At 43.8% G+C, this 24,333-nt stretch overlaps 2 protein-coding genes across 3 annotated transcripts; one reads left to right on the top strand and one right to left on the bottom strand.

The window, feature by feature from the left end:
- Positions 1-468: 468 nt before the first annotated feature.
- LOC119274481 (ribosomal protein S10, mitochondrial-like) lies at positions 469-2,662 on the bottom strand. Of its 2 annotated transcripts, XM_037555188.1 has the most exons (4): positions 2,553-2,662; positions 2,355-2,461; positions 993-1,439; positions 469-858 (listed from the first exon to the last, which is right to left on the bottom strand). In XM_037555188.1, the coding sequence occupies exons 1-3, from the start codon at positions 2,554-2,556 to the stop codon at positions 1,032-1,034; spliced, it is 519 nt and encodes a 172-aa protein (XP_037411085.1). In that variant the 5' UTR covers positions 2,557-2,662; the 3' UTR covers positions 469-858; positions 993-1,031. The 2 variants fall into 2 exon arrangements, with proteins under 2 accessions (XP_037411085.1, XP_037411084.1); XM_037555187.1 differs by having other exon boundaries at positions 469-1,439.
- Positions 2,663-6,243: 3,581 nt separating this feature from the next.
- On the top strand, positions 6,244-9,673 carry LOC119274480. The gene is made up of 6 exons (XM_037555186.1): positions 6,244-6,740; positions 6,848-7,353; positions 7,432-7,875; positions 8,266-8,676; positions 8,781-8,977; positions 9,050-9,673. The coding sequence occupies exons 1-6, from the start codon at positions 6,451-6,453 to the stop codon at positions 9,299-9,301; spliced, it is 2,100 nt and encodes a 699-aa protein (XP_037411083.1). The 5' UTR covers positions 6,244-6,450; the 3' UTR covers positions 9,302-9,673.
- Positions 9,674-24,333: the final 14,660 nt, after the last annotated feature.

The raw sequence follows: 24,333 nt of genomic DNA, 5'->3' as shown, positions 1-24,333 counted from the left end.
CGCACTGCCTCCTCTCTGCCGTTGCAATAAAGCAATGTTTGTCCTGATACCTCTCAAGCCTCAAGGTTCTTGTTTCTTCCCCCAAATCCCCATGCTCTATGCACTCACATGGCCCGAATTCTCGGTGTATGTATTTCTTGGCTTGTATATTTATACATGTGAATGACTAGAGCAAATCACACCGCCAGACGATCATGATAACTAATGGATTCAATAATTGGTTGGTGTTGCATGCTGCTCCATATTTAATAGTACCAAGTAATATACTAGTATGTCCATTTGACGGAAAAATGAGAAATTTGGGACTCGAGACAGAGACACGTGCATATATCCAGAACATATTTACACATAGACCTAACATTGTTGTCAGATCACAGCACATGGATATTTCCAGGAGTTGATTACAGATGGATCTAACATTGTTATCAGCCTTATCCCTCCGCTATGAACAAGACTACATAAATGAGATGGATCACGAAAGGGTGACTCAATCAAGCATGCCAATACATCACAGAGTAGCAACTGCTTACGGTAACAGACTGTGTCAACCCCATAGGTGAATTAATTCTCACACACACACACATAGATAGTAAGATTCAGTTACTGTACTTAATTTCCCATGCATTCAGACATTCATGCTAGCTCATATATCCAGGCTAAGGCAGATTAAGACGATATTAGGATATCACTATAATCAAGATCACGCAAAAATCAACGATGTCTTGAATCCACATTATTATTATCGGCATCATCTCCAAACTAAATAGATTACATGGTTCCATCCGCGATAGAAGTAACCAAGATCAGATATTAAGAACCACAGAAGTTGGATAGTTTGTAACCTCAGGCTCAGATCACCTGAAGCAGCCAGCAACACAAGGAATCAGCCAGCAAGCAAAAATCAATTAGTCCATTGGCTAACCAACCTATTATTAATTTCAATCATGGGATAATTCAACCACAATAGAAACATTTCGTTATCTTGTTATTACCTCCTTTCTCCTGTGTCTGCCTTCTGTTTTGGCCTGGAACTACTGTCTAAGCAGGCCACCACCTTCGCTGCAGCCAATCATTTTATCCAAGCGGGTCTTGAAACTAATATTGACTTCATACTGAGCCCCCAATACACGAAGTCGTTTTAACCAAAAGAACTTCCTGGCCAGCTCATGTGTCTCTGCCTTTTTAACCACAAATAATTTCTTCACGTGCGTTGAGAATTGCTCCCTGGATTTCTTATCAATATGAGGTGATCGTAACACGGTGTATAAGGCTCGTGATTCAGGCAACCCAATCTTGTGCGTGTAAGGCTCAAGCCCCTTCAGATTGTGATTTTGGTTATTGAAAGATTTCATCGCTATGCGTATCTTGGCAGGCAGGTTCTGGGAGTGCATCCTACTTGGGTATATACCTTCATTGGTCTCCTCAATAGGCTTGTGAAGCTACAATGATAAACAAAGTTGATATTGTTAATTACAAGAAAATAAGTAGCAAATGAGTTAACTACTTTTCTTCTCAGCAATAAGACGTCTAGCCGTTTTCTAATACTATTTCCTTTCCTACAGCGCGATATATGTAGTGACTTATTCTACTACCAGAAGTCATGAGAAAATCTAGAAATTTCGTACACATACTTCAACTTTTTTTCTGTTAATTACTCTACCATTTCAAAATTTTAAGTCTAAATACAACCTGTGAAAAAAGACAAACATCATCAGGGATAATTCTGAAAAAAACCATCAGAATTCTCATTTTTCATACTCCTAACATAGACCGTGTTTAAACTTGAAATTTTAATCACAGATAGAACAAGTTTAGAGTTAAATGCACATCTGTTTCAGAAGTTCTTGTAACTTCCGATACTATATTGCGTGAAGATCGCCCAATAGGCAATCTGTCTCCATCTTGTTATCATAATTGATCATACAAATTCCAATTCGCAAAACACCTAATTTTTTTCAGTTTAAGTGGCGTCTGGGTGATATCGCTCAAGAGTATATGGCAGGAGCTGTGCTGTTTAAACTGTTTCCAGAGATGAAAATTGTTGCCATGTGCAAATGGGCCTTATGCTAATGCTACAGGTTTCGATGAGCTTCTTTATGCCAAATTAATGCCCGATTGGCAGCATATAAACATGTCTGCATAGCATCGTGAGTCGGCATAGTGCAGATCTCCACCAGAATCAACCGCCATTCATTTGTCACCTAAAACTGCACCTGTCTTCCCACAGTCACATTTCACACGCTAGAGTAACGAACGGCGACGCGGCCGCACATATCGAAAAACACAGCAGAATAACACTACTCGCATCGCATCAAGAACATGAGGGAGGGTGGGATCCGAGAGGGAAGCCAAACCTGCTTGGCATCGGAGCCGAGACGGCGCACGGTCGCCGGCCGCTGCACGAGCCTCGTCAGGTCCGGCTGCTTCCTCTTCCATAGCTCCGACACGAACCTGTAGGCGCCTGCGAAGCACGAGTTCGTCGGGAACGAGGGAGTAAGAGTCCGCGCGAGAGTGCTAACCGGCGAGATCGCGGGAGAGGGGGAGGAGCTCACCCATGGCGGCGGGTGTGTCCGGCGGCGGCGAGGTGAAGTTTGGAGATGGGCGAAAATGGTGGCTGTCGGATGGGCTAGGGCTCTGGAATTGGGCATCTGGTTTTTCAATGGGCCGGGAATTGGGCATCTGCGGGTCACGAGCACTCTCATGGCCCGGGAAACTGGCTTTTCAATGTCACCTGGGCCAGACGTCCCTGCACGTTGTTTGTCTTATGGGCTTTTTTCCTGGTATAAGTATGAAGAAACGTACATATGCAAATCCTATTTTTCCGCAAAAATAACAAAATGCAAGTCCTACCCTATGAGCACCCCTTCGAGAGGCTCCGTGCCGGCACATATTGAGATCGACGAAACGAACATCAATGAAAAGTCTAAAATATATCCAAGAAAATGTGAGCACATGTGTCAAGTCCAGAAGTTGAACCTGGGTGGATTGGTTTCACCATAAAAAATCTAATGATCTGAGCTACTCTATGTTCGATGTCTTTTTCTGTTATTAAACAAGCTCATTTGCTCAAATTGGCAAACTAGTAGAACAGTCGGATTGCTCTTACTCAGTTTTTTTTAATGTGTGGACAGTAAGCCTACCCAATTTAATGTACTCGGCACATTTTCCTATGAGAGACACGCATTTTTTTTACTTTTACTCCCTCTCGTATCTACTTTATTTTTGTTAATTCAGTGGCATTTTTCATTTCCTTTCGGAATGAACCTTTATTTTTATTGGAAACTATATACTTATGCGGGAATCTTAGGCTGTCTATAATGTTCTTTAACTTTTTCGATGGAACTATTAAGTCTCTAGTTTACAGTTGCTAAAGTTTGCACATTTTGTTTATCCACTTCCTTCTCTATAAGGTTGTGTTTTCTGGGGTAAATAGATAGCTTTATTAGACAACAAATAGGGGATTACATTCGTGGTGCAGAAGATTCAATACATATGTTTGTGCTTGAAGCCTCCACACCATAAATCGATAGTCGTTCATCACATCACAGCTAGTTCATGAGAAAAAAAATAGTATAATAACTCTTTATCATCGAAACACACACTTCCCGCATATGCTCCGTTGCTGCCTTAATCTCCTTGAACAGGTAAGCCCACTTTGATGTAGTATCGTGGAATGTCGCAGTCCCGCTTCAACTAGAAGAGACCACTAGAATGTGGATACATTTAGCTGCCTACTTGGCACCTTCACATAACTCAAGGCTATCAACACCCATTGTGGCAGTTCAAGGCCCTAGATGTGACTGCATTAAAGTGTTATTCCTCCTGATACCTCTCGAGCCTCAAGGTTCTTGGTTCTCTCCCTGTGCCCTCTATGCAATAGTTGTGTCTTACCAAAGTGGTCTGGCCCCTATTCTCAAAATATGTATACATTCTTGGTTTGTATATTTATATGTGTGAATGAATGGATCAAATCTTACTTTTATTCGAGGATTGTGATATGGGTGTGCATGCATTTCAATGCTTGGTTGGTCTGGAATGTTACTCCATATTTAATACCAACTTACGAAGTGATATATTAGTATATCTATTTGATAGAAAAAGAGAAAATTCAAAGTCCAAACACAGAACACATGCCCATATCCAGAACATACTCACACATCGATCTAGCATTGTTGCAAGATAACACATCGACATAGCTCAGAGTTTGGGCCAACTTTAAAGCCTTGGTTTCGTGAGACCTTTTTCGTGTGGCACAGAGAGACATGTTTTTCCATTTTTTAGGTTTTTTACACCTTCTACCACACCACTATAATTATTTGGATCCCTAAAGTCAGCACCCCCAACTGATGCGCACCATCGATAAGCTCACATGGTCCCAATCAACTAGTTTTGTTTGTCTTTTTGATTTTCATTTTAAACATGTTTTCCCAAGAAAATAATTTGTTTGGTGTTGTGGTATTTTTTTCCAATGTAATATTTGGATTAAAACATCATGAGTTTTGCTTCGATACCCCCCCCCCCTTCAGCATATTAGCTTTTAATGAATCAAAAATTTACTTTAGAAGCCTTTAAAACTAGCAAAATGAAGGGAAATAAGAAAAGTTGTTGCCAAACACAATATAAATCACAGTTTCTTAATTTGCTTTGTAACCCCTAGGTCGGAGACTACCAAGAAACTGCCCACATGCTAACAACAACTACCCAATGGTGAGGTGGAGTGGAACCTAGTCTTCAATGCGACACCACCAACAAGGAATACATATCCTATCGTCTTGCATCATCAACGGCAAATCCAACCAGTAAGGCGGAGTGTTGGATTTTCCACCAAGCAGTATGTAACATCAATATGTAACAGTGCACCACAACAATATAATCAGGCAGGGAACACTGCATAACATCATTGTCGTCGGGTCCAAACAGCTAGGCCTAGGTTTTTTTTTATGCCTTGGATAGTTGATACACAAGATACCGAATGAGCACTCGGGACACCGGATCTAGATAGTGAGGCCTAGATTTTTGACCGTACATAATCGATACATAAGCCACCAAGTGAGCCATCAAGACGCCACCATTGCCGGATCGAGTCAATGACTATACCACCAAGTCGTGTTCCGCCACCATCGCGATTGATCCTCATCGCCACCACCACTCCTAAGATCTGCCCAGTGTATCAATGTCGTCCATAAGTGGTGTAGACAAAAAAAATTAAAATTGAGAGTGCCAAAGGTGTCATGTAATGTTAGCATGGGTCAAATTGTCCAAATCTAACTAATTCTCTCCCACATTTCTCTCACATATTAAGAGGATTAGCAAGAAGATATACATGCATTTTCGAGAGAAGAGAGAACGGGAGAGCTACACCCCCAGCCAGTCCCCTGCCTCCGCTCTTGGTAGAGCCAGCTAGTACCAAACGACTACCGTGAAAAGGCGGTGAACGACAGGGGAGGTAGACACTTAAGCAACAGCCATACGGCGTCCCGAATGGTCTTGGGAGGCCACCATTGGTTCCTTACAAGCAGGCCGAACACCGCATTGTCTCAGATTAGTCGCCCCACACACCATGCCTCCAGAGGAGAGGCGGCCATGAGGGTGCGCGGCAGAACAAGGAGGGAGATCGAGTCGCCGTCGATGGCAGGAGGGCGGCTTCAAGAAAAAAACGTGCATGTTGATCACAAGCGTGTGAATAGCTTAGCCCCTGGTCGATCACAAGCGTGCATGTTGTATCTCGTGCTGAACTTTCTCCTTGCACGCGTGAATGCGTGATTGACCTCTTGCTTTGAGCAACAAAGTGCAGGTGATCACAACTCATAGCTACTAAAAACAAGTGCTGCAAGTAGCACAACAAAGCGAGCGAGATTGATGTGAGGTGCTAGCTATCGATGGAGCGCGTTATGTTATACCAAACCCGCGGTGGCGGGCGATGAAACGCATCTGGCATCTCGCATATAGGCTTAGCTCCTAATGCAAGTCACTTGACGGAGGGCCCTGCCTCTTCATGCCCCCCAAATAATTATCAGTAGGCACTCCCAATAATTATAGTTTGTTTACTGCTCAGCTCCTCTTGTCGTAATAATTACTCCCAGATTACTTGCTTGCTGACCCTGCCCATCGTCCCATCTTCTCTTTTCTCTTCTAGATCACGTTGGGCCCCATGCACGTATGCCCTCCCCATGATATGATATGAAAATCTCTCAAAACCACCTTTATGGACGGGCTATAAACTTCGGGTTTTCCCAAACCATCTTCGCTTTGATCTCTCCAGCGCCACTTTCCTCTCTCTGGAACAAAGCAGCAAGCCAGTGTGTGCCTGCCACCATTGCTTCCTTCCTTGGCCAAAGCAGAAAAGCTAGCTTCTCACCGTGCGCACGCCTCTAGAGCAAGCAACCAAGCATACACATCATCGGAGGTTGCTTTGCCACTCGTCACTGTCGTCGGCGTCGGCGCAGATAGATGCGTAATGGGAGCAGCGGCTCGTCTTGCTCTTCCTCTTCTTCTCCTCCGGTGGGGTTGCACCTGCAGCAAGTGTTTGGCTCGCAGGCTTCTTCTCATGGCCATGGCCAGCGGCTTGTTAGCAGCTCCTCCACCTGCCCTCGTCCCGTGGCGGAGCTGCTGCAGGTGACGTGGCTGCCCGCGGCCGGCGGTCTCCTCAACGCCCTGGCCTCCCTCAGCTTTCTGCTCCTCCTCGCCTACCTCTCGCTCTTCCTCCTCGCCAAGCTCTTCGCCCGACTCCACCGCGCAAGGTTAGTGCTACGAAGCCTACTGATTAAGTAATTATTGCTCCTTCAATTCCAAGCATGCATGCTCACGAATTTCTGCCCACTTCTTCTGCGTACGTGCATGTGTGCAGGGAGCACCGTGGCCGTGACAACCGTGCCGAGAGTAACTCCGGGAAGGAGGACGTGGCCGCCGCCGACGACATCCACCTCGCCGGAGGGGAGCGGCAGCAGGCGGCGGACACGCTCTTCTGGTTCGACGAGGCCGTGTTCGAGGACAGCGCCCTGCTAGGCCTTGGCGACGAAGCAAAGAATCATCACCTTTTGTACACTGGTGCCGGTGGTACGGCTGCGCAACATTGCTTGGAGGTGGCGGAGACCAGCCGCGCCTTTCACACGGCCCCGCCGGAGTCCACCAACCGCGTCTCATTCGCGCCGCGCGAGGAGGAGGACCACCGCATCGACAGCGATGCCGCCACTGCCGGTGCCACCGCCACCGTGGCCCAGGAGGAAGAAGAGGCCAAGGTCGACGTGACCGACGACGGCATCCCCAAGGCGCCGGATGGGCATCGGCAGAATATTCCGGTCGCCGCGTCGTTGTCACTGCCTAAGAATGATTCCGTTCAAGGCAATCTCCTAGGTATGTAGATTCTCACTATCTTCTTTTTCATCGGTCACTTCTCAGCTTGATCTTACACTGCTTGTCATACGGTTGCAGAGAGGCAACGAAGCAGAGGGGGAGAAGGTCGCCGCGACGGTGATCACCGTGAAGACGGGCATGGAGTAGAAGAGGAGCCAGAGGAGGAGGAGGAGACGGCCGGCCGCTTTCCCGAGGTGAAGCGGTTGGTGAACAGCCACACGCTGGCCGACACGAAGAAGCTGCAGCTGGACGGCGGCGCGCGGCTGCGGCCGCGACGCGAGGAGGAGGACGGGGACAGCTGCCGGTTCGGCGCGTCGACGCTGACGAGCGAGTCGACGTCCAAGAGCTCGGTGGAGTGGCAGAGCTCGACGGTGACGACCGGCAAGGACGCCTACTCGGACCTCTTCTCGTCGTCGTCGCGCCGGAGCTCGGCGAGGTGGGAGTCCTACACGCTCTTCCGCAAGTACGACGAGGACATGGTCTACTTCCACCGCGTCGGCGCCCAGAAGCTCACCGAGACAGGTATGTACCTACACTAGCTAGATTGTTTACTGCCAAATTGATTGTATCTAGGAAAACTGATGAATTTGCTCATCATCATCATCATCACCAAATATTCCCCAAGTTATCATCATCATCACCTCTACTAGATCAACTTTTGTTGCAAACAAGCTCCGGTCGCCCGCGTTTCCAGTTCTCTGCGACGCTTTTCAGGGGCATGTGCGGGCTCAATGGAGAATTCTTATTACACTTCCCAGTAAAAACAAATCATTACATGTTCCTCGACGCACGTTACATAATCTAGCCCTATAAATCATTACATTGGTGTAACAATAGTGTTCCATTTTTAATTTGTGTTCTTGCTGCCGGCTGAAGGATGATGACGTGGATGCATGTGTGTTGTGCATGCAGAGTCGTTCAGGTCGATCAAGTGCCAGCCGCGGTCCATGTCGCAGCGGATCACGCACAAGCTGTCCATGGCGGCGCCGAGGCCGAAGCCCGCGTCGGCGGAGGCGCCGGCGATCGGGCTGCGCGACCCGTACCCGGAGCTGGAGCGGGTGTACGTGGCCCAGATCTGCCTCACGTGGGAGGCCCTCAACTGGAACTACACCACCTTCCGGCGCCACAACGCCGGCATCAGCGGCACGATGATGGCGGAGGCGCGGTGCTGCCCGGCGCGGGTGGCGCAGGAGTTCCAGCAGTTCCAGGTGCTGCTCTACCGGTTCATGGAGAACGAGCCGTTCGAGCACGGCCGCAGGCCCGAGGTGTACGCCCGGATGAAGAACTCCTCGCCCAAGCTGCTCCTCGTACCAGAGTTCAGAGGTAGCCAATGCATCGAATAATTATGATTTGGTACTGCATTTTAATCTAGTTTTGTTCGTGATTAATCAAGTGTGACTCACTGATTGAATGGCTAATGCGCACAGAGGAGGAGGACGAGAAGGACGACCTGATATCGGCGGTGCAGTTCCTGCACATCCTGGAGGAGTCGATCAGGACGTTCATGGCGTTCCTCCGCGCCGACAAGCGGAGCCACTACCAGATGTTCCGGGAGATGGTGCGGCGGAGGACTAGCGCCAGCGACCAGTCCATCGTCATCACCCTCAAGAGAACCAACAAGGCCGTGAGTGATCAGATGAATTTCTTACGTACGTGCAAGCATGATGCTTTCTGAACGTTTTCGTGCATGTTTCAGAAGAAGAGCCGGCTCAAGGACCTGAGCCGGCCGCGGCGGTGCCTGAAGCGGATCAAGCTGCGGGAGCAGGAGGAGGTGGCGGTGCTGCTGGGGCTCATCGACCTCAAGGTGGTGGCCCGGGTGCTGCGCATGCCGGAGATCACGGACCAGCAGCTGCACTGGTGCGAGGAGAAGATGGGCCGGCTGAGGGTCGACCCGCAGCAGGGCGCCATGGAGCGAGACCCCTCACCCCTCTTCTTCCCCGCGCACTGAGATCGATCTCCCATCACAAAACCTCCGTCGACCGATCCATCCATGGACACTCTTTTGACTGCAACCTAGCTACTTTTCCTTTTCCTTTATCATTTCCTTCACCTTATCTTCCTTTTCTCTTTATATTGGTCTAGCGACAAAAGAAAAGATAAAGCCGTAGTGTTTGCGTAGGCACGAGAATATGCAACGCACTCAGCCTCTAGCTATAGCTAGCTACTAGTGGTAGTACAATATACTACGTACCGTGTATAAAAAGAAGCGAGATCGATCGGACTCATCCGGAGATGAGATGACGACGGTGTTGTAAAGGCGTAATGTACATCTATCTGTAGAAAAATAAGATCAGATCGGCCCGTTTCCGTCTTGTAGTTAGTTGGGCGCATGTGATGTGGTGCATGCTGACATACGCACACAGAGATAGAGATAGAGAGAGAGAGAGAGAGATATTGGGATCGGCAGCAGACGGCAGTACGTACCATGTGACACAACCCAAAGCAAAAGTTGGCGGGCTGAGGTGGTGACAAGCACGGCCGGCTAGCTTTGATATATGTACATGCATTGCTTTAGGGCTTTGCTTTCCTCATGTGTTCCTCGGCTTTACGGACGGACGGATCGGTCACGAGAAGGTGCATGCATGCATGGTTGCGACCAGCAAATGCATGTCACGCACTTGGACTTGCCTCCGCATTTAAGATAGCCACGTCGGCCGCCCTCCTTTTCCTTTTTTCTTGCACTATTTGGCTTTGCCATGTAGAAAAAGCAGTCTCGCTCGCAGGCAGACTTTATCTTGGATCCTCTGCGTTTATGTCTGCGAGAAAAAGCTATGTATATGCGCGGTTGGAAGCGCTATGGCCAGTTGGGAGATAGCGGCAACAAAAGGAGGCATCTGTTGATGTATCTGTCTCCTCGTTGATTTTGGGTTGCAGATTTTTGTTTTCGAGAGGGTGTCGACGTTGGTGCTGATAAACATTAATGGTAGGGACCAAACCAGGCATGGTGATATTGCTTTCCGAGAAGGATTAGCACGGTCGCAAAAGTGGTTCTTCCCTGTTAACGGGTCAAAAGGAGTTGGGGGAAGAACTCAGGCTGGCAATAGGGATTAGGACATGTACAATGGTAGCATATGGATACATATGCCCCATGACAAAAAGTAATTTGAGGCACCTGCATTTATTTTTTCTTCCCAATGCAAACTACCACTAGTGGGCCTCATTAAGAAACAGAAAATAAAGACTTTAGTACACATGCATCTCTGCTTTTCACTTCAACCTTTTCAGCTTTTGTCACTGGATCACACTTTTTCTCTTCAAGCACCCGTCTCCTGGAGAGGATCCCGCTTTCCTATTCGAACCTACTTTACGTCATATCCGATCCTACATGGCATGCGATGCATCACCTTGAGGCTATGCATTGTACATGCCCTTACCCAGCAAGGTGTTGCTTCATATCCATGGCCCCGTGACAGCCTCCTCTGCTCATTCCCGTGCATGCCCCTACACAAATCCTTGGCCAAGGCTATGTGGCGGAAAGCGGTGCAGAATCTCGACAACAAAGGTATAACGTCGCTACCCAAATCCTTTTTATCATTTTTCCACTGCAACCATCGTTTTTAAACTGAATAATGTGGGTGTTAGACTGAAAAATAATGAGAAAGGTATTTCTGTTTCCACAAATGCTTTGAGACATTTGGAATATGACCGATTAAATGTTACTTCACGAGTTTCTAGCAAATCTCTTGCCTCACATCTAGATGAGGAGGAGCTGCATGCCACATCAGATGGTCAGCTGCTTACTCATTTAGTAGAAAGAGGTTTCAGACGTGGGCTTGGTTGAACCCGGGCTTAGCTCATTGGTAGAGCTTACAACTTTCGGGCGTAAATCAAAGGCCGCCCATTCGAAAAAGAATTGTAAGTCCTCTAAGAGGGTGAAATTTTCTAAAGCTCCTATTGTTTACTCATGAATGGTATCACTAGTAGAAAAAGGGTCAAATGTGAAGCACATTAGTGTCGGTTTGATTTTGGCCCGGTACTAATGGTACCATTAGTGCCGGTTCGAACGGATTTGCATTAATGCCGGTTCGTGTTGAACCTTTAGTACCGGTTCGTGGCACGAACCGGTACTAAAGGGGTGGTGGCAGGCTGGCGTCAGGCCGGGGCCCCACGATCACCTTTAGTACCGGTTCGTGGCACGAACCGGTACTAAAGGGGTCTGACCTATAGTACCGGTTTGTGACACAAACCGACACTATAGGGCAATTTTCAAACTCTACCCCCCTGTGTCGCCATTTCAGTTCTGAAAAAATCAAAAGAAAATGATAAAAACTTCAAAAAATAAAATCCTTTGAGAGGTAGTTATATTACTACATTTACTAGTTAGGAAAATTTGAAAACTACAATTTGGACATGTTTTGCAAAAAGTGTAGGGAAAATGTAAAACGGCTATAACTTTTGCATACGATGTCGGAAAAAAACGTATAATATATCAAAAAATTCAGCACGAAAATCCGCATCCGATGGAGACGGCCTATGGCCTGTTTGGAAATTTTTAGAATCCTCAAATTCCAAAAGGAAAAAAAAGATATGGTTAAATTTCAGTTTTTTTAAATTTTTTGGGTTAAATCTGGTCAAACTACTTATTCAAGAAGTATTAATGTTACTACATAATTATTCAAGAATATTAGTGTTACTAAATAATTATTTCAATTTTTTGAATTTTGGTCAAATCTGGTCAAACTATGGTCAAACTGTGGTCAAACTATGGTCAAACTTATTCAAGAAATATTAGCGTTACTAAATAATTACTGTTTTTTAAGAATAATAGTTTCAAACTCAAACGGTGAAATGTGTGACTTCATGCTCAAGCTAAACTCCTGAGGGTTAATAGGATTGACATCTTACTATTATCAGGAAAACAACAAGTGCAGACTCGGAAGCGAAGGAGAATAGAACCTGAAAGTTAAGCGTGCTCGGGCTAGAGTAGTGAGAGGGATGGGTGACCGGTCAGGAAGTTAGATGATTTAGAATGAGTGATCCACACTTGAGCAGTTAAGAGAGGTGATTAGAGACTAAATCATCAAATAATTCAGAAAAATTAAAAATCGAAAAAAAAATAAAAAAAAATAAAAAAAAAACCTTTAGTACCGGTTGGTAACACCAACCGGTACTAAAGGTCCCCCATACCAGGGCGCGAGCTCACGCCACGTGGTGGCACTTTAGCGCCGGTTCGTGCCGAACCGGTACTAAAGGGGGGGGGCCTTTAGTGCCCACCCTTTAGTGCCGGTTATGGAACCGGCACTAAAGGCCCTTACGAACCGGCGCTAAAGCTCCGTTTTCTACTAGTGTATGTTTTTTAATAGCATAGGTCTTGGTGACTTGGCTAAACATCTATACATTGTGGACTGTGATAGGGAGTATATTTTAGACTTTTTGGCTATCTCTGGAATAGGGAGACGTGATTTTCTCGGTAAGTCTGCTTAACCTCCTTTCTGGCAGGATAGACTTCACTTGGATTTCACAGCGGCCTAGCTATAGGTCATTCCGAGGCATTTTAATTGGTGTGAACACATGGACTATGGATGTTTTGGCTAGTTCGGATGGTGAGTTTCACATTAAACTCCATATCCGCGACAAAGCGGACAACTTCACATGGACTCTCGTCGCCGTGTATGGTGCATCCCAGGATGAGTTCAAGGCTGATTTTCTCAATGAATTATTTAATTTGGCGAAATATAATCCATACCTATTCTTATATGTGGTGATTTCAATTTGCTACGATTCCCACATGAGAAAAGCCATGGTAGGTTTGATAATTTGGCCCTTCCTTTTCAACGTTGTCATCGACGGTCTAGATCTATGAGAGGTTTTCATAATTGGAAGATAGTTCACTTGGACGAACAATCTTTTGGACCGACACATGAGATAAATCGTGTGTTAATGGATACCGACTGGGAATCAAAATTCCTTATGGTTTTTGTACATGCTGATACCGACTGGGAATCAAAATTCCCTATGGTTTTTGTACATGCTCTACCTCGAGTCGAAGATCTGTCACACCATGCACCCATCCTCCTAACTACTGGTTTGCCACACCCACATCATAAACGTGAGTTCAAGTTCAAACTTGGCTGGTTGCATCGGGATGGCTTCCATGACACGGTTAAGGAGGTGTGGGAGAAACCGGTTGCCGGGCATACCCCAATACGTAAATGGACTAACAAAGTGCTTGCACTACGTAAATTCCTTGGTGGACGGGGTAGGCATACTGCGGATGTCCTAAAAAGGAGAAGTTTTGTCTTTCATCTATTATTGATGATTTAGAAGCTTTGGCAGAGGTCAGACCGCTATCTGTGCATGAAATTGAGATCAAGAGTCAATCCAATGCATAGATAGCTTGCCTGCTGCATGAAGAGGAGCTCAAATTGTACCAACATTCTAACTCTCAATTTATCCTGAAAGGAGATTCGAATACTAGATATTTTCATGGTGCCGCCAAGGGTAGACACCAGAAGAAACTTATTCATTCCCTACAACAGGATGAGGGCAAGATTGAGGGGCGTGAGCAACTTAAATCTTATATCACTAATTATTATAAAAATTTGTTCAGAGCCTCAGAAGAAGGAAACCTCTCGATGGATGAGTCCAGAAAAATGACATCCCTTAGGTCTCAGATGTGGAAAATATTCTTCTAATAGCTCCATAATCTGAGGAGGAAGTTACAAAAGCGGTTTTCCTAATGAAGCACAACAACGCCCCGGGTCCGGATGGTTTTCCTGCGGAGTTCTATCAGAACTTCTGGGAAGTCATCAAACTGGATCTCTTGGATTTGTTTGGCAACCTACATGTTGGCCAACTAGAATTGTTTCGCTTAATCTTCGGCGAGATTATTTTATTACCTAAGGTTAATGAGGCGGAAAGGATAGACCAATATAGACTTATCTCCTCCTTATGCTAGTTTTAGAATCTTCACAAAGTTTGCGACATTTATGCTAAATTCTGTTGCTGAACATGTGGTTCGTCCTTCACAGACTGCTTTTATGCAAGGCAAAAACATCCTAGACGAAGTTGTTATCCTTCATGAAACAGTCCACGAATTACATGGAAAAAGCTGAATGGGGTAGTACTTTAAAATTGACTTTGAAAAAGCTTATGACAATGTCAAGCAGTCTTTTCTTCAATAGACTCTCGGAATGAAAGGATTTTCTGCAGAGTGGCGCGCTATGATCCATAGCTTCACTTCTGGAGGTAGTGTGGCCATTAAAGTCAATGATGACATTGTCCATTACTTTCAAACGAAGAAAGGATTGAAACAAGGTGACTCATTATAGCCCATGCTATTCAATATAGTGGCAGATATGTTAGCTATCATGATTGAGTGTGCCAAGGCTGATGGCCAAATTTTTAGAGTAATGAATCACCTTGTAGATGGTGGTCTCTCTATCATTCAATCACTAGTAGAAAAAGGGCCTAATGTGAAGCACATTAGTCTCGGTTTGTAACTGAACCGGCACTAATGTGACCATTGGTGCCGGTTCTAACGGCTAGGCGGGCGGCGCTTGTTATACTGGTTCGTGGCTAACCTTTAGTACCGATTCGTGCCACGAACCGGTACTAAAGAGGTGGTGGCGGGCTGCTCTCAGGATGGGGCCCCACGACACCTTTAGTACCAGTTCATGCCACGAACCGGTACTAGAGATGAACCTTTAGTTGATTATTTTTGCTATTGAAGAGTATTATAGCTTTGTTTAAGTGGATCATAACAAAATTAGTCCCACCTCGCCAAGCGAGAGGGACTCGCAGTGGTTTATAAGACCTGAGTGCAGAGATGAGGAACGATGAAGGAGAGGCGCAGTGCTCACCTGCATGTTGCTTACCTTCAGGCCTTGAGGAAATGATGTAGACTGCACTGAGCTATGTGTAGTTTCTCAATGCATGAAGCTAAGCAATGTGTCGGTGAGCATTGCGCCTCTCCTTCATTTTTAATAACTTATTTTAACTCCAGACTTTTTGTGTATTTAATATGCACCATTCACAGGCACATCATCAATTTTCAACCCTTTTCTGACATCATTTGCTAATTTTCAGCTCATTTAGTGTTTTTAGCTAAATGACCCTGAAATTGAAAAGCAGTACAAATGAACTCTGAAAAGGTTGAAAGTTGGCATGGTATCAACATTTCACCCACATAGTAGATGCAAAAAAGTAGAGAGGGTTATGACAAAAATTGGATGCACTTCGTGTACAAAATGGACAATCTCTTTCGAAGTATTAGGGTTTCAGACAAAAACTCATCTGTTACAAAGGCAATTCATTTTTAAAACTTATTACAACTCCAGACTTTTTGTGTGTTTTGTACGCACCATTCAAAGCCACGCCATCAACTTTCAACCCTTTCTGACATCATTTGCTATTTTTCATGGATTTACTGATTTTTTTGAGCTAAATGACCCTGAAATTGATAAGCGCTACAAATGAACTCTAAAAAGGTTGAAAGTTGGCATGGTATCACCATTTCACACACATAACATGTGCAAAAAAGTAGAGAGGGTTACGACAAAAACTGGATGGACTTCGTGTACAAAATGGACAATCCTCTTTGAAAGTATCAGGGTTTCGGACGAAAACTCATATGTTACGAAGGCATTTCATTTTTTAAATAACCTAAGTATTACCAAATTGAATATAATGATAAAACACACTAATATTAAACATAAGAAAAAAAGAATCACTGGAAAATCTATTTTTAAAGTAAAGTTATTCCCAAACTAGTGATTCACACAAATTTCAAATAATTCAAATTTAAACTATTCAAATTTGAAAACTACTGGCACTAACAGAAAGTTTATAATTTTTTGTACTTAAAGCAAAAGTATTCACAAACAAATTCTAAATACAGCAAAAAACAACTCAGAAATAAATAAAAGAAAATAAATAAAGCAGAAAATAAAAAAATAAAAAAAATAAATAAATAAAAAGCCCGCCTACTAGGCCACAACGTCCTGCATACGACTAGAAACCCAACCTGTAGTTGGGCCAGGATGCAGGCCCGCAAGCCCAGTAGGCCCAACAGGGCAGCACAACACAGGTAAGCCCAGAGGGCCTGCTTTAGAGAGGAGTTCGAAGGAGCAGCCGCGGCTGGGTTTATAAACAAGTGGGGCTGCTCTTCGCTCGACGAGGTGGGACTAAACTTTGTGCACCGCACCAGGGCCAGCGCACACCCTTTAGTACCGGTTGGTGGCTCCAACCAGTACTAAAGGGGGGAGGGTCTTTAGTACCGGTTGCAGCCTTGACCCGTACTAAAGGGGGTTGCTTCCCGCAGCTTGGCCTGGCCAAATTTGACCTTTAGTACCGGTTGGTGGATCCAACCGGTACTAAAGGTCCATCCTATATAAGCAACACTTACGAAATTTGCAGTTTTCTTCTCTTCTCCCTCTGCTTCAACCTCGTTGTCGTCGCCCGTCCCCATCGCCGCGCCAGTCCCCGTCGCCGCACCGGCCTGTCGCCACCGTGCCCGTCCCCGTCGCCGTCCCGTCGCCGCGTGCGCCCGTCCTCATCGTTGCTCGCCGCCCTCGGCCCGTCCCCGTCTCGCGCCGCCCCGTTGCCGACCCCGTCGTCGAGCATCACCGGTTGTCGCCCCGCTGTAAGACCGCCCCCTTCCGCGCCATGGCCGCCCTCACACACACAACACACACACACAGTACACGCACAAAGAGAGAGAGAAATGTTAGATATTAATGTCAAATGTTAGATGAATTAGATAGAAATGTTACATATTAATGTCAAAATGTTAGATGAATTAGCTAGATATTAATGTTAGATGAGTTAGCTTTTTATACTTTTAGTTATAGATGAATTAGATATATTAATGTTAGATGAATTAGTTTTTATACTTTTGTCAAACTAATAGAACTAGTTGAATTCTATATGAGATTTGAATTAGTAAGTGCTTAGTTGAATTAGTAAGTGCTTAATTGAATTAGTAAGAAAAACAATTGTTTTTATTTATAGTAAGTGCTTAGTTGAACTAGTTGAATTAATAGAACTAGTTTATTTTTAGTAAGAAAATTTAGGTATATGAGATTTGATGATAAAATTAAAATTTTACTATAGAACTAGTTTATTTTTAGTAAGAAAATTAATAGGACTAGTTTATTTTTAGTAAGTGCTTAGTTGAATTAGTTGAATTAATAAAACTAGTTGAATTTATGTCATTATCACTTTGTCATCGAAGAATGCTATATGAGATTTGATGATCTAATTAAAATTTTACTCGGTGGAATATGCATGCTTTGTAGAGTCGTATCTCCTTAGTGATGGTCATACGAGCTACCTCTAGTTCCTCTACACTCAAGTCAGTGAGCTAAAAGTCCACCTCCTCCTTCTCCACTCCTCAGTGTTGAATAGAGTAGAACTAGGGTATTTAGTTATGCTTCTTAACCAAATGAAATGTTCGGATTATAAGATTTTCAATTAATGTTTCAAATATGAACATAGGAAATGTCTGACGACGAAAAGGAATTTGGTATGTGAGAATACTGTGAAGACAAGTGTGACCTGTGCGACAGGCCTCACCTAGTTGGTGGTAGGCGCTTCAGCATCAAGATGGATGACACCTTCGAAGTGGATATAGTAAGTCACAACGACAAGTCTTTTTCCGTAATTAATCATGACTTCTACTTCTTTTGCTTCAACTTATAATTTTAATTTTTTACTATTATACTAGAGTATCCCCTGCCATGCAAGAATGTATGTCTCGGATAGGGTTGGTTTTAGTACTATGGAAACTATGGAGGTAAAAAGAGTTAACTTGAGGACCGAGCATGGTTATAAATTTCCCACAAAATTATACAATTCAGACACCTACACCCATTTTGAATGCAAACAATGGAGAGCACTATGCAAGGCTTATGCATTTGAGCCTGATATGCTTATCACCTTTGGTATTCGTCCAGAAGATGATATTGAAGGTAATATCGACATCTGGGTTGATGTGCAGACGCCTCCAGTTCTACCATTATGTGAGTTTCTCAACCATATTTATGTCTTGGATATTGTTTATTCAAAAATAGTTGACAACTAATTTCTATTGACAGCTTATTTCCATTCAAGCAAACATGTCCGGCGCTTGGTAGACATGACCTACTACTGTCGCGGGGCTGAACTAAACTGCAAGGAGGTCAGTCATTATGATTTGTGGCTTGAGGATCTTCATACTGTCAAGACAAATTATTTTCCTGAACTTGAAAATCTTAGTACTCAAAACGTGCGACCAATAGTCTTCGTAATGAACTACGGTCACATCTATTTAGGAAAGAAGGTAAGATTTTTACTATTTTTCCTCACTGCATCTTTTGCATATATTATTTTTTAAGCTAAACTTCATTGCTAAGTATGTTACTACGATGTTCTTTAACCGGGACTCCCAATGATAGTTGTGCCTCAGTGGATCGAGGCTAAAGGTCGCATGTCCATGGTTAGCTTACGGCCAAGACATCCCACATTGCACATGAGTGCATTCAGGATTTCTAAAAGCGAGCAAGTCTTAATAGTTAAAGACTGGAGCAAAATTGTGAAGGATCGCAGAGAAGTACTAGGGGCAGCAATCAGAAGCGCAGCCCACAATTAGGAGACAGGTTCATCTACATACTTCAAGGTGATGAATCAGGAGTGCTACACATGTTCTATGCTATTTTACCTGAGAAAGAGAGCAACATGAGTGATTAGCTAGCTAGAATGAGTTTGAAGATGATGATGTTTTACACTATGATTGTGATGATTAAATAGCTAGTGTTGGTGGTAATTAATATGATGATTATTATTAGCTAGTGTTGGTGGTGATTAGATAGCGGTAATGAATATGATGATTAAATAGTGGTAATGACTATGATGATTATTAGCTTGTTGGTGATGATATGATGCAAGAGTTTTTATATATATTAATATGATGATGATGATGAGATGATTATGATGATGATGATGAGTTATTATATCATTGGGTGAAAGAACCGCAGATTAGTTTCAAGTGGATGGATCCTAAGTGATCAAGTAATGGATTATCATGATAATCCATTACTTGATCACTTAGGGTCCATCCATTTGAAACTAATCTGTGGTTCTTTCACCTAGTGATTTAATAACTCATTATAATGTAAAAATAATTTTTAAATTGCTACTACGTAAATATACCTCGCCGGTCCTTGTATATACCAAATTGTATATATACATACATGTGTGTATGTGTGAATGATGGTGCGAGACATTCGATGATATATATGATCGGTTCTATGGGAAATTCTATTTATATATATGCATAACATGTACAATATATAGTATCGTAAAATAACAGCAAAAGAAAAAAAATAAATGGAAAACACAAAACTAAAGGAAAAATAAATAATAAAACCAAAACCCCTAAACCTTTTAGTACCGGTTGGTGTTACCAACCGGTACTAATGGTCTCCCCGCCCCCGGCGCTGGCTCGTGCCATATGGTGGCCCTTTAGTGGCGGTTCGTGTTGATCCAATACTAAAGGGGGGGGGGGCTTTAGTCCCCACCCTTTAGTGCCGGTTGCTGAACTGGCACTAAAGGGCCTTACGAACCGGTGCTAAAGCCCGGTTCTCCACTAGTGAATAAGTCGATGATACGATTCTCTTCATGGACCATGACCTAGAGAATGCGAAAAATCTCAAATTGATTTTATCAGCTTTCGAGCAACTGTCGGGTCTTAAGATAAACTTCCATAAAAGTGAATTGTTTTGTTTTGGAGAGGCTCAAGAAGAGGTTGACCTGTACGGTGCTCTGTTTGGCTGTGAGTTGGGCCAATTTCTGATCACTTATTTGGGGATACCGATACAGTATCATAGGCTCACAAATGCTGAATGAAAACACCTCGAGGAGAGACTACAAAAAAGATTAAACAGTTGGAAAGATAAAATGCTATCTCTGGCCAGAAGATTGGTCCTCATAAATTCAATACTAAGCAATATGGTACTATATATGATCTCCTTCTTCCAGTTTCCAAAAGGAGTATTACATATACTGGATTACTTCCGGTCAAGTTCTATTGGCAAGGAGATAGTGAGAAAAAGAAATATTGGCTGGCTATATAGAGTGTGGTTTGCCATCCCAAAGACCAAGGCGGGTTGGGTATTCATGACCTTGAAGTTAAGAATATGACCCTCCTTGGCAAATGGTTGTTTAAGTTATTGACATAAGAGGGTGTATGGCAGATCCTCCTAAGGAGAAAATATGTGGGGTCAAATGCGGCATGTCAAGTATACTGGAAGCCTAGGGACTCTCACTTTTGGGCAGGTCTAATGGCTACGAAGAAATTTTTCTTTCACTATGGATCCTTCTCGATTAAGGATGGCTGGAAATTCGATTCTGGGAGGATAAGTGGCTAGGCAACGCTACACTCTGGGAACAATATCCAGCTCTATACAATATTGTCCGCCGCAAGGTTGATATAATAGCCACGTTGGAAACATTTCCTCCAAATGTGACATTGAGAAGAGATTGGACCCAGAATCCAATCGTGGAACACCTTGGTCCAGCGGTTATCCATGGTGCAATTGTCACAAGGGATCGATGAATTTTGTTGGAACCTACATAGGAGTGGAAAATTCCCAATGGAGTAAACATGTAGAGCTTTGCTCCACTCAGATGTGCCATTTGATAATAATAAGAAGATCTGAAAGATGAAGATACCACTCAAGAATAAAATCTTTGTGTGGTATCTTTGTCGCGGAGTCATTCTTACTAAAGGTAAACTTATTAAGAGGAATTGGCACGGAAGTACATTGTGTCTTTGTAAGCATGATGAAACAATAAAACACTTGTTCTTCTAATGCAAATTAGCTCGTTCTATATGTTCAGTCATCCAAGTAGTTTCTGGCTTATATCCTCCATGTAGCCTTGCTAATATATTTGGCAACGGGTTACATGGGATTGATCACATGTTTAGAATTCTTCTCGGGATGGGAGAACTTTCCGTTAGTTGGTCGCTTGAGCAATGTAGAAATGCTATGGGTTTTAACGGTAAAAGCACTTCTCTTATGCAGGTTATCTACAGATATACCGGGACGCTTCGCTTATGGTCGTCTCTACAATGTGTGGAGAATTGAGACCTGTTTACGGAGGTGTGAATACGATTCAAGGCTACGACGAGGGATACTTTTACCCAACATGGATGGAAGCATGATCATAGGATTGCCCCCCCCCCCAGTTTATGCGTTATACAGACTGTACATGTTTACTTGTATTTCGCATTTTTATATATTGGATTGAGAGTGGACTTCATTTGGTTGTGTGCATCTTAGTTATGTAGAGGTCGGATGTCATACTTAAATCTTTTAAGCAATAAACCGCACCTTATTGAAAAAATGTCCCTATCTGTGGGGATAAGAAAATTTCCACCCACGTCCCTATCGGGTTTTTTATCTAGTCGCATGCATAGTTGCAATCAGCTAATGCATGTCACACACTTATACATGCCCTCGCATTTAAGGATGTATAACCACATCACAAACTCCTTTTCCTTCTAGGGTTGAGTCGAACCAAAGGGTAGGTCCCCTTCTCGAGTAGGACAACCCCCTTGTCGGCACCTATTTGTATGTGTGTGGGGGTGCCCCCTAGAAGCACACAAGTCCTTGGAGGTTGCCCCTTGCTGCCTTGCACCCTGTTCTCTCTTCCGTCAAGACTTGATCTAGATGTCGCACTGCTAGCCTTTCCTTCTACCCTCTAGTTCTTCCGATCGTTCTTCATGCTGGTCCATGGTGTTGGAGAACGTGATATGTCCATTTTGCATCATTCTTCTACATCGATATTTATTGCATTATGGGTTGTTATTACATGATATATCACAATACTTATGCATATTCTCTCTTATTTTACAAGGTTTACATGAAGAGGGAGAATGCCGGCAGCTGGGATTCTGGGCTGGAAAAAGAGCAAATATTAGAGACCTATTCTGCACAACTCCAAAAGTCTTGAAACTCCACGCAAGTCATTTTTGGAATTAATAAAAAATACTAGCAAAAGAATTAACGTCAGGGGGCCCACACCCTGTCCACGAGTGTGAGGGCGGCCCCCCTAGGGCGCGCCCCCTGCCTCGTGGGCCCCCTGACAGCCCTCCGGTGGCCATCTTCTGCTATATGAAGTCTTTTACCCTTAAAAAAATCATAAGGAAGCTCTCGGGACGAGACTCTACCGCCACGAGGCGGAACCTTGGCGGAACCAATCTAGGGCTTCGGCGGAGCTGTTCTGCCGGGGAAACATCCCTCCGGGAGGAGGAAATCATCACCATCGTCATCACCATCGATCCTCTCAGCAGGAGGGGGTCAGTCTCCATCAACATCTTCACCAGCACCATCTCCTCTCAAACCCTAGTTCATCTCTTGTATCCAATCTTTGTACCAAAACCTCGGATTGGTACCTGTAGGTTGCTAGTAGTGTTGATTACTCCTTGTAGTTGATGCTAGTTGGTTTATTCAGTGGAAGATCATATGTTCAGATCCTTAATGCATATTAATACCCCTATGATTATGAACATGAATATGATTTGTGAGAAGTCACATTTGTTCCTGAGGACATGGGAGAAGTCTTGCTATAAGTAGTCATGTGAATTTGGTATTCGTTCGATATTTTGATGAGATGTATGTTGTCTCACCTCTAGTGGTGTTATGTGAACGTCGACTACATGACACTTCACCATTGTTTGGGCCTAGAGGAAGGCATTGGGAAGTAATAAGTAGATGATGGGTTGCTAGTGTGACAGAAGCTTAAACCCTAGTTTATGTGTTGCTTCGTAAGGGGCTGATTTGGATCCACATGTTTCATGCTATGGTTAGGTTTACCTTAATACTTCTTTTGTAGTTGTGGCTGCTTGCAATAGGGGTTAATCATAAGTGGGACGCTTGTCCAAGGAAGGTCAGTACCCAAGCACCGGTCCACCCACATACCAAATTATCAAAGTAACGAACGTGAACCATATGAGCGTGATGAAAACTAGCTTGACGATAATTCCCATGTGTCCTCGGGAGCGCTTTTCTCATATAAGAACTTGTCCAGGCTTGTCCTTTGATACAAAAGGATTGGGACATCTTGATGCACCTTATTTACTTTCATTGCTTGTTACCCATTACAAATTGCCTTATCACAAAACTATCTGTTAACGATAATTTCAGTGCTTGCAGAGAATACCTACTGAAAATCGCTTGTCATTTCCTTCTGCTCCTCGTTGGGTTCGACACTCTTACTTATCTAAAGGAATACGATAGATCCCCTACACTTGTGGGTCATCAAGACTCTTTTCTGGCGCCGTTGCTGGGGAGCGCAGTGCTTTTGGTAAGTGGAACTTGGTAAGGAAAATTTTATATAGTGTGCTGAAATTTACTGTCACTTGTTACTATGGAACATAATCCTTTGAGGGGCTTGTTCAGGGTATCTTCACCCCGACCAGTAGAGCAAAGAGTTGCTCCTCAACCTACTGAACCTACTGAAAATGTTTACTTTGAAATTCCTTCGTGTATGGTAGAGAAACTGCTAGCTAATCCTTTTACAGGAGATGGAACATTACATCCGGACTTGCACCTAATCTATGTGGATGAAGTTTGTGGATTATTTAAGCTTGCAGGTATGCCCGAGGATGTTATCAAGAAGAAGGTATTCCCTTTATCTTTGAAGGGAGAGGCATTGACATGGTTTAGGCTATGTGATGATATGGGATCATGGAACTACAACCGATTGAAATTGGAATTTCATCAGAAGTTTTATCCTATGCATATTGTTCATCGTGATAGTAATTACATATATAATTTTCGGCCTTGCGAAGGAGAAAGCATCGCTCAAGCTTGGGGGAGGCTTAAGTCAATGTTATATTCATGCCCCAATCATGAGCTCTAAAGAGAAATGATTATTCAAAACTTTTATGCTCGGCTTTCTCTCAACAATCGCTCCCTGCTCGATACTTCTTGTGTTGGGTCTTTTATGATGAAGACTATTGAATTCAAATGGGATTTATTGGAAAGAATTAAATGC

Source organism: Triticum dicoccoides, chromosome 3B (genome assembly GCF_002162155.2).
Source record: "Triticum dicoccoides isolate Atlit2015 ecotype Zavitan chromosome 3B, WEW_v2.0, whole genome shotgun sequence".
Classification (NCBI taxonomy): Eukaryota; Viridiplantae; Streptophyta; class Magnoliopsida; order Poales; family Poaceae; genus Triticum; species Triticum dicoccoides.
Note: the sequence above shows the minus strand (reverse complement) of the source record. Positions and strands in the feature narration are given on the sequence as shown.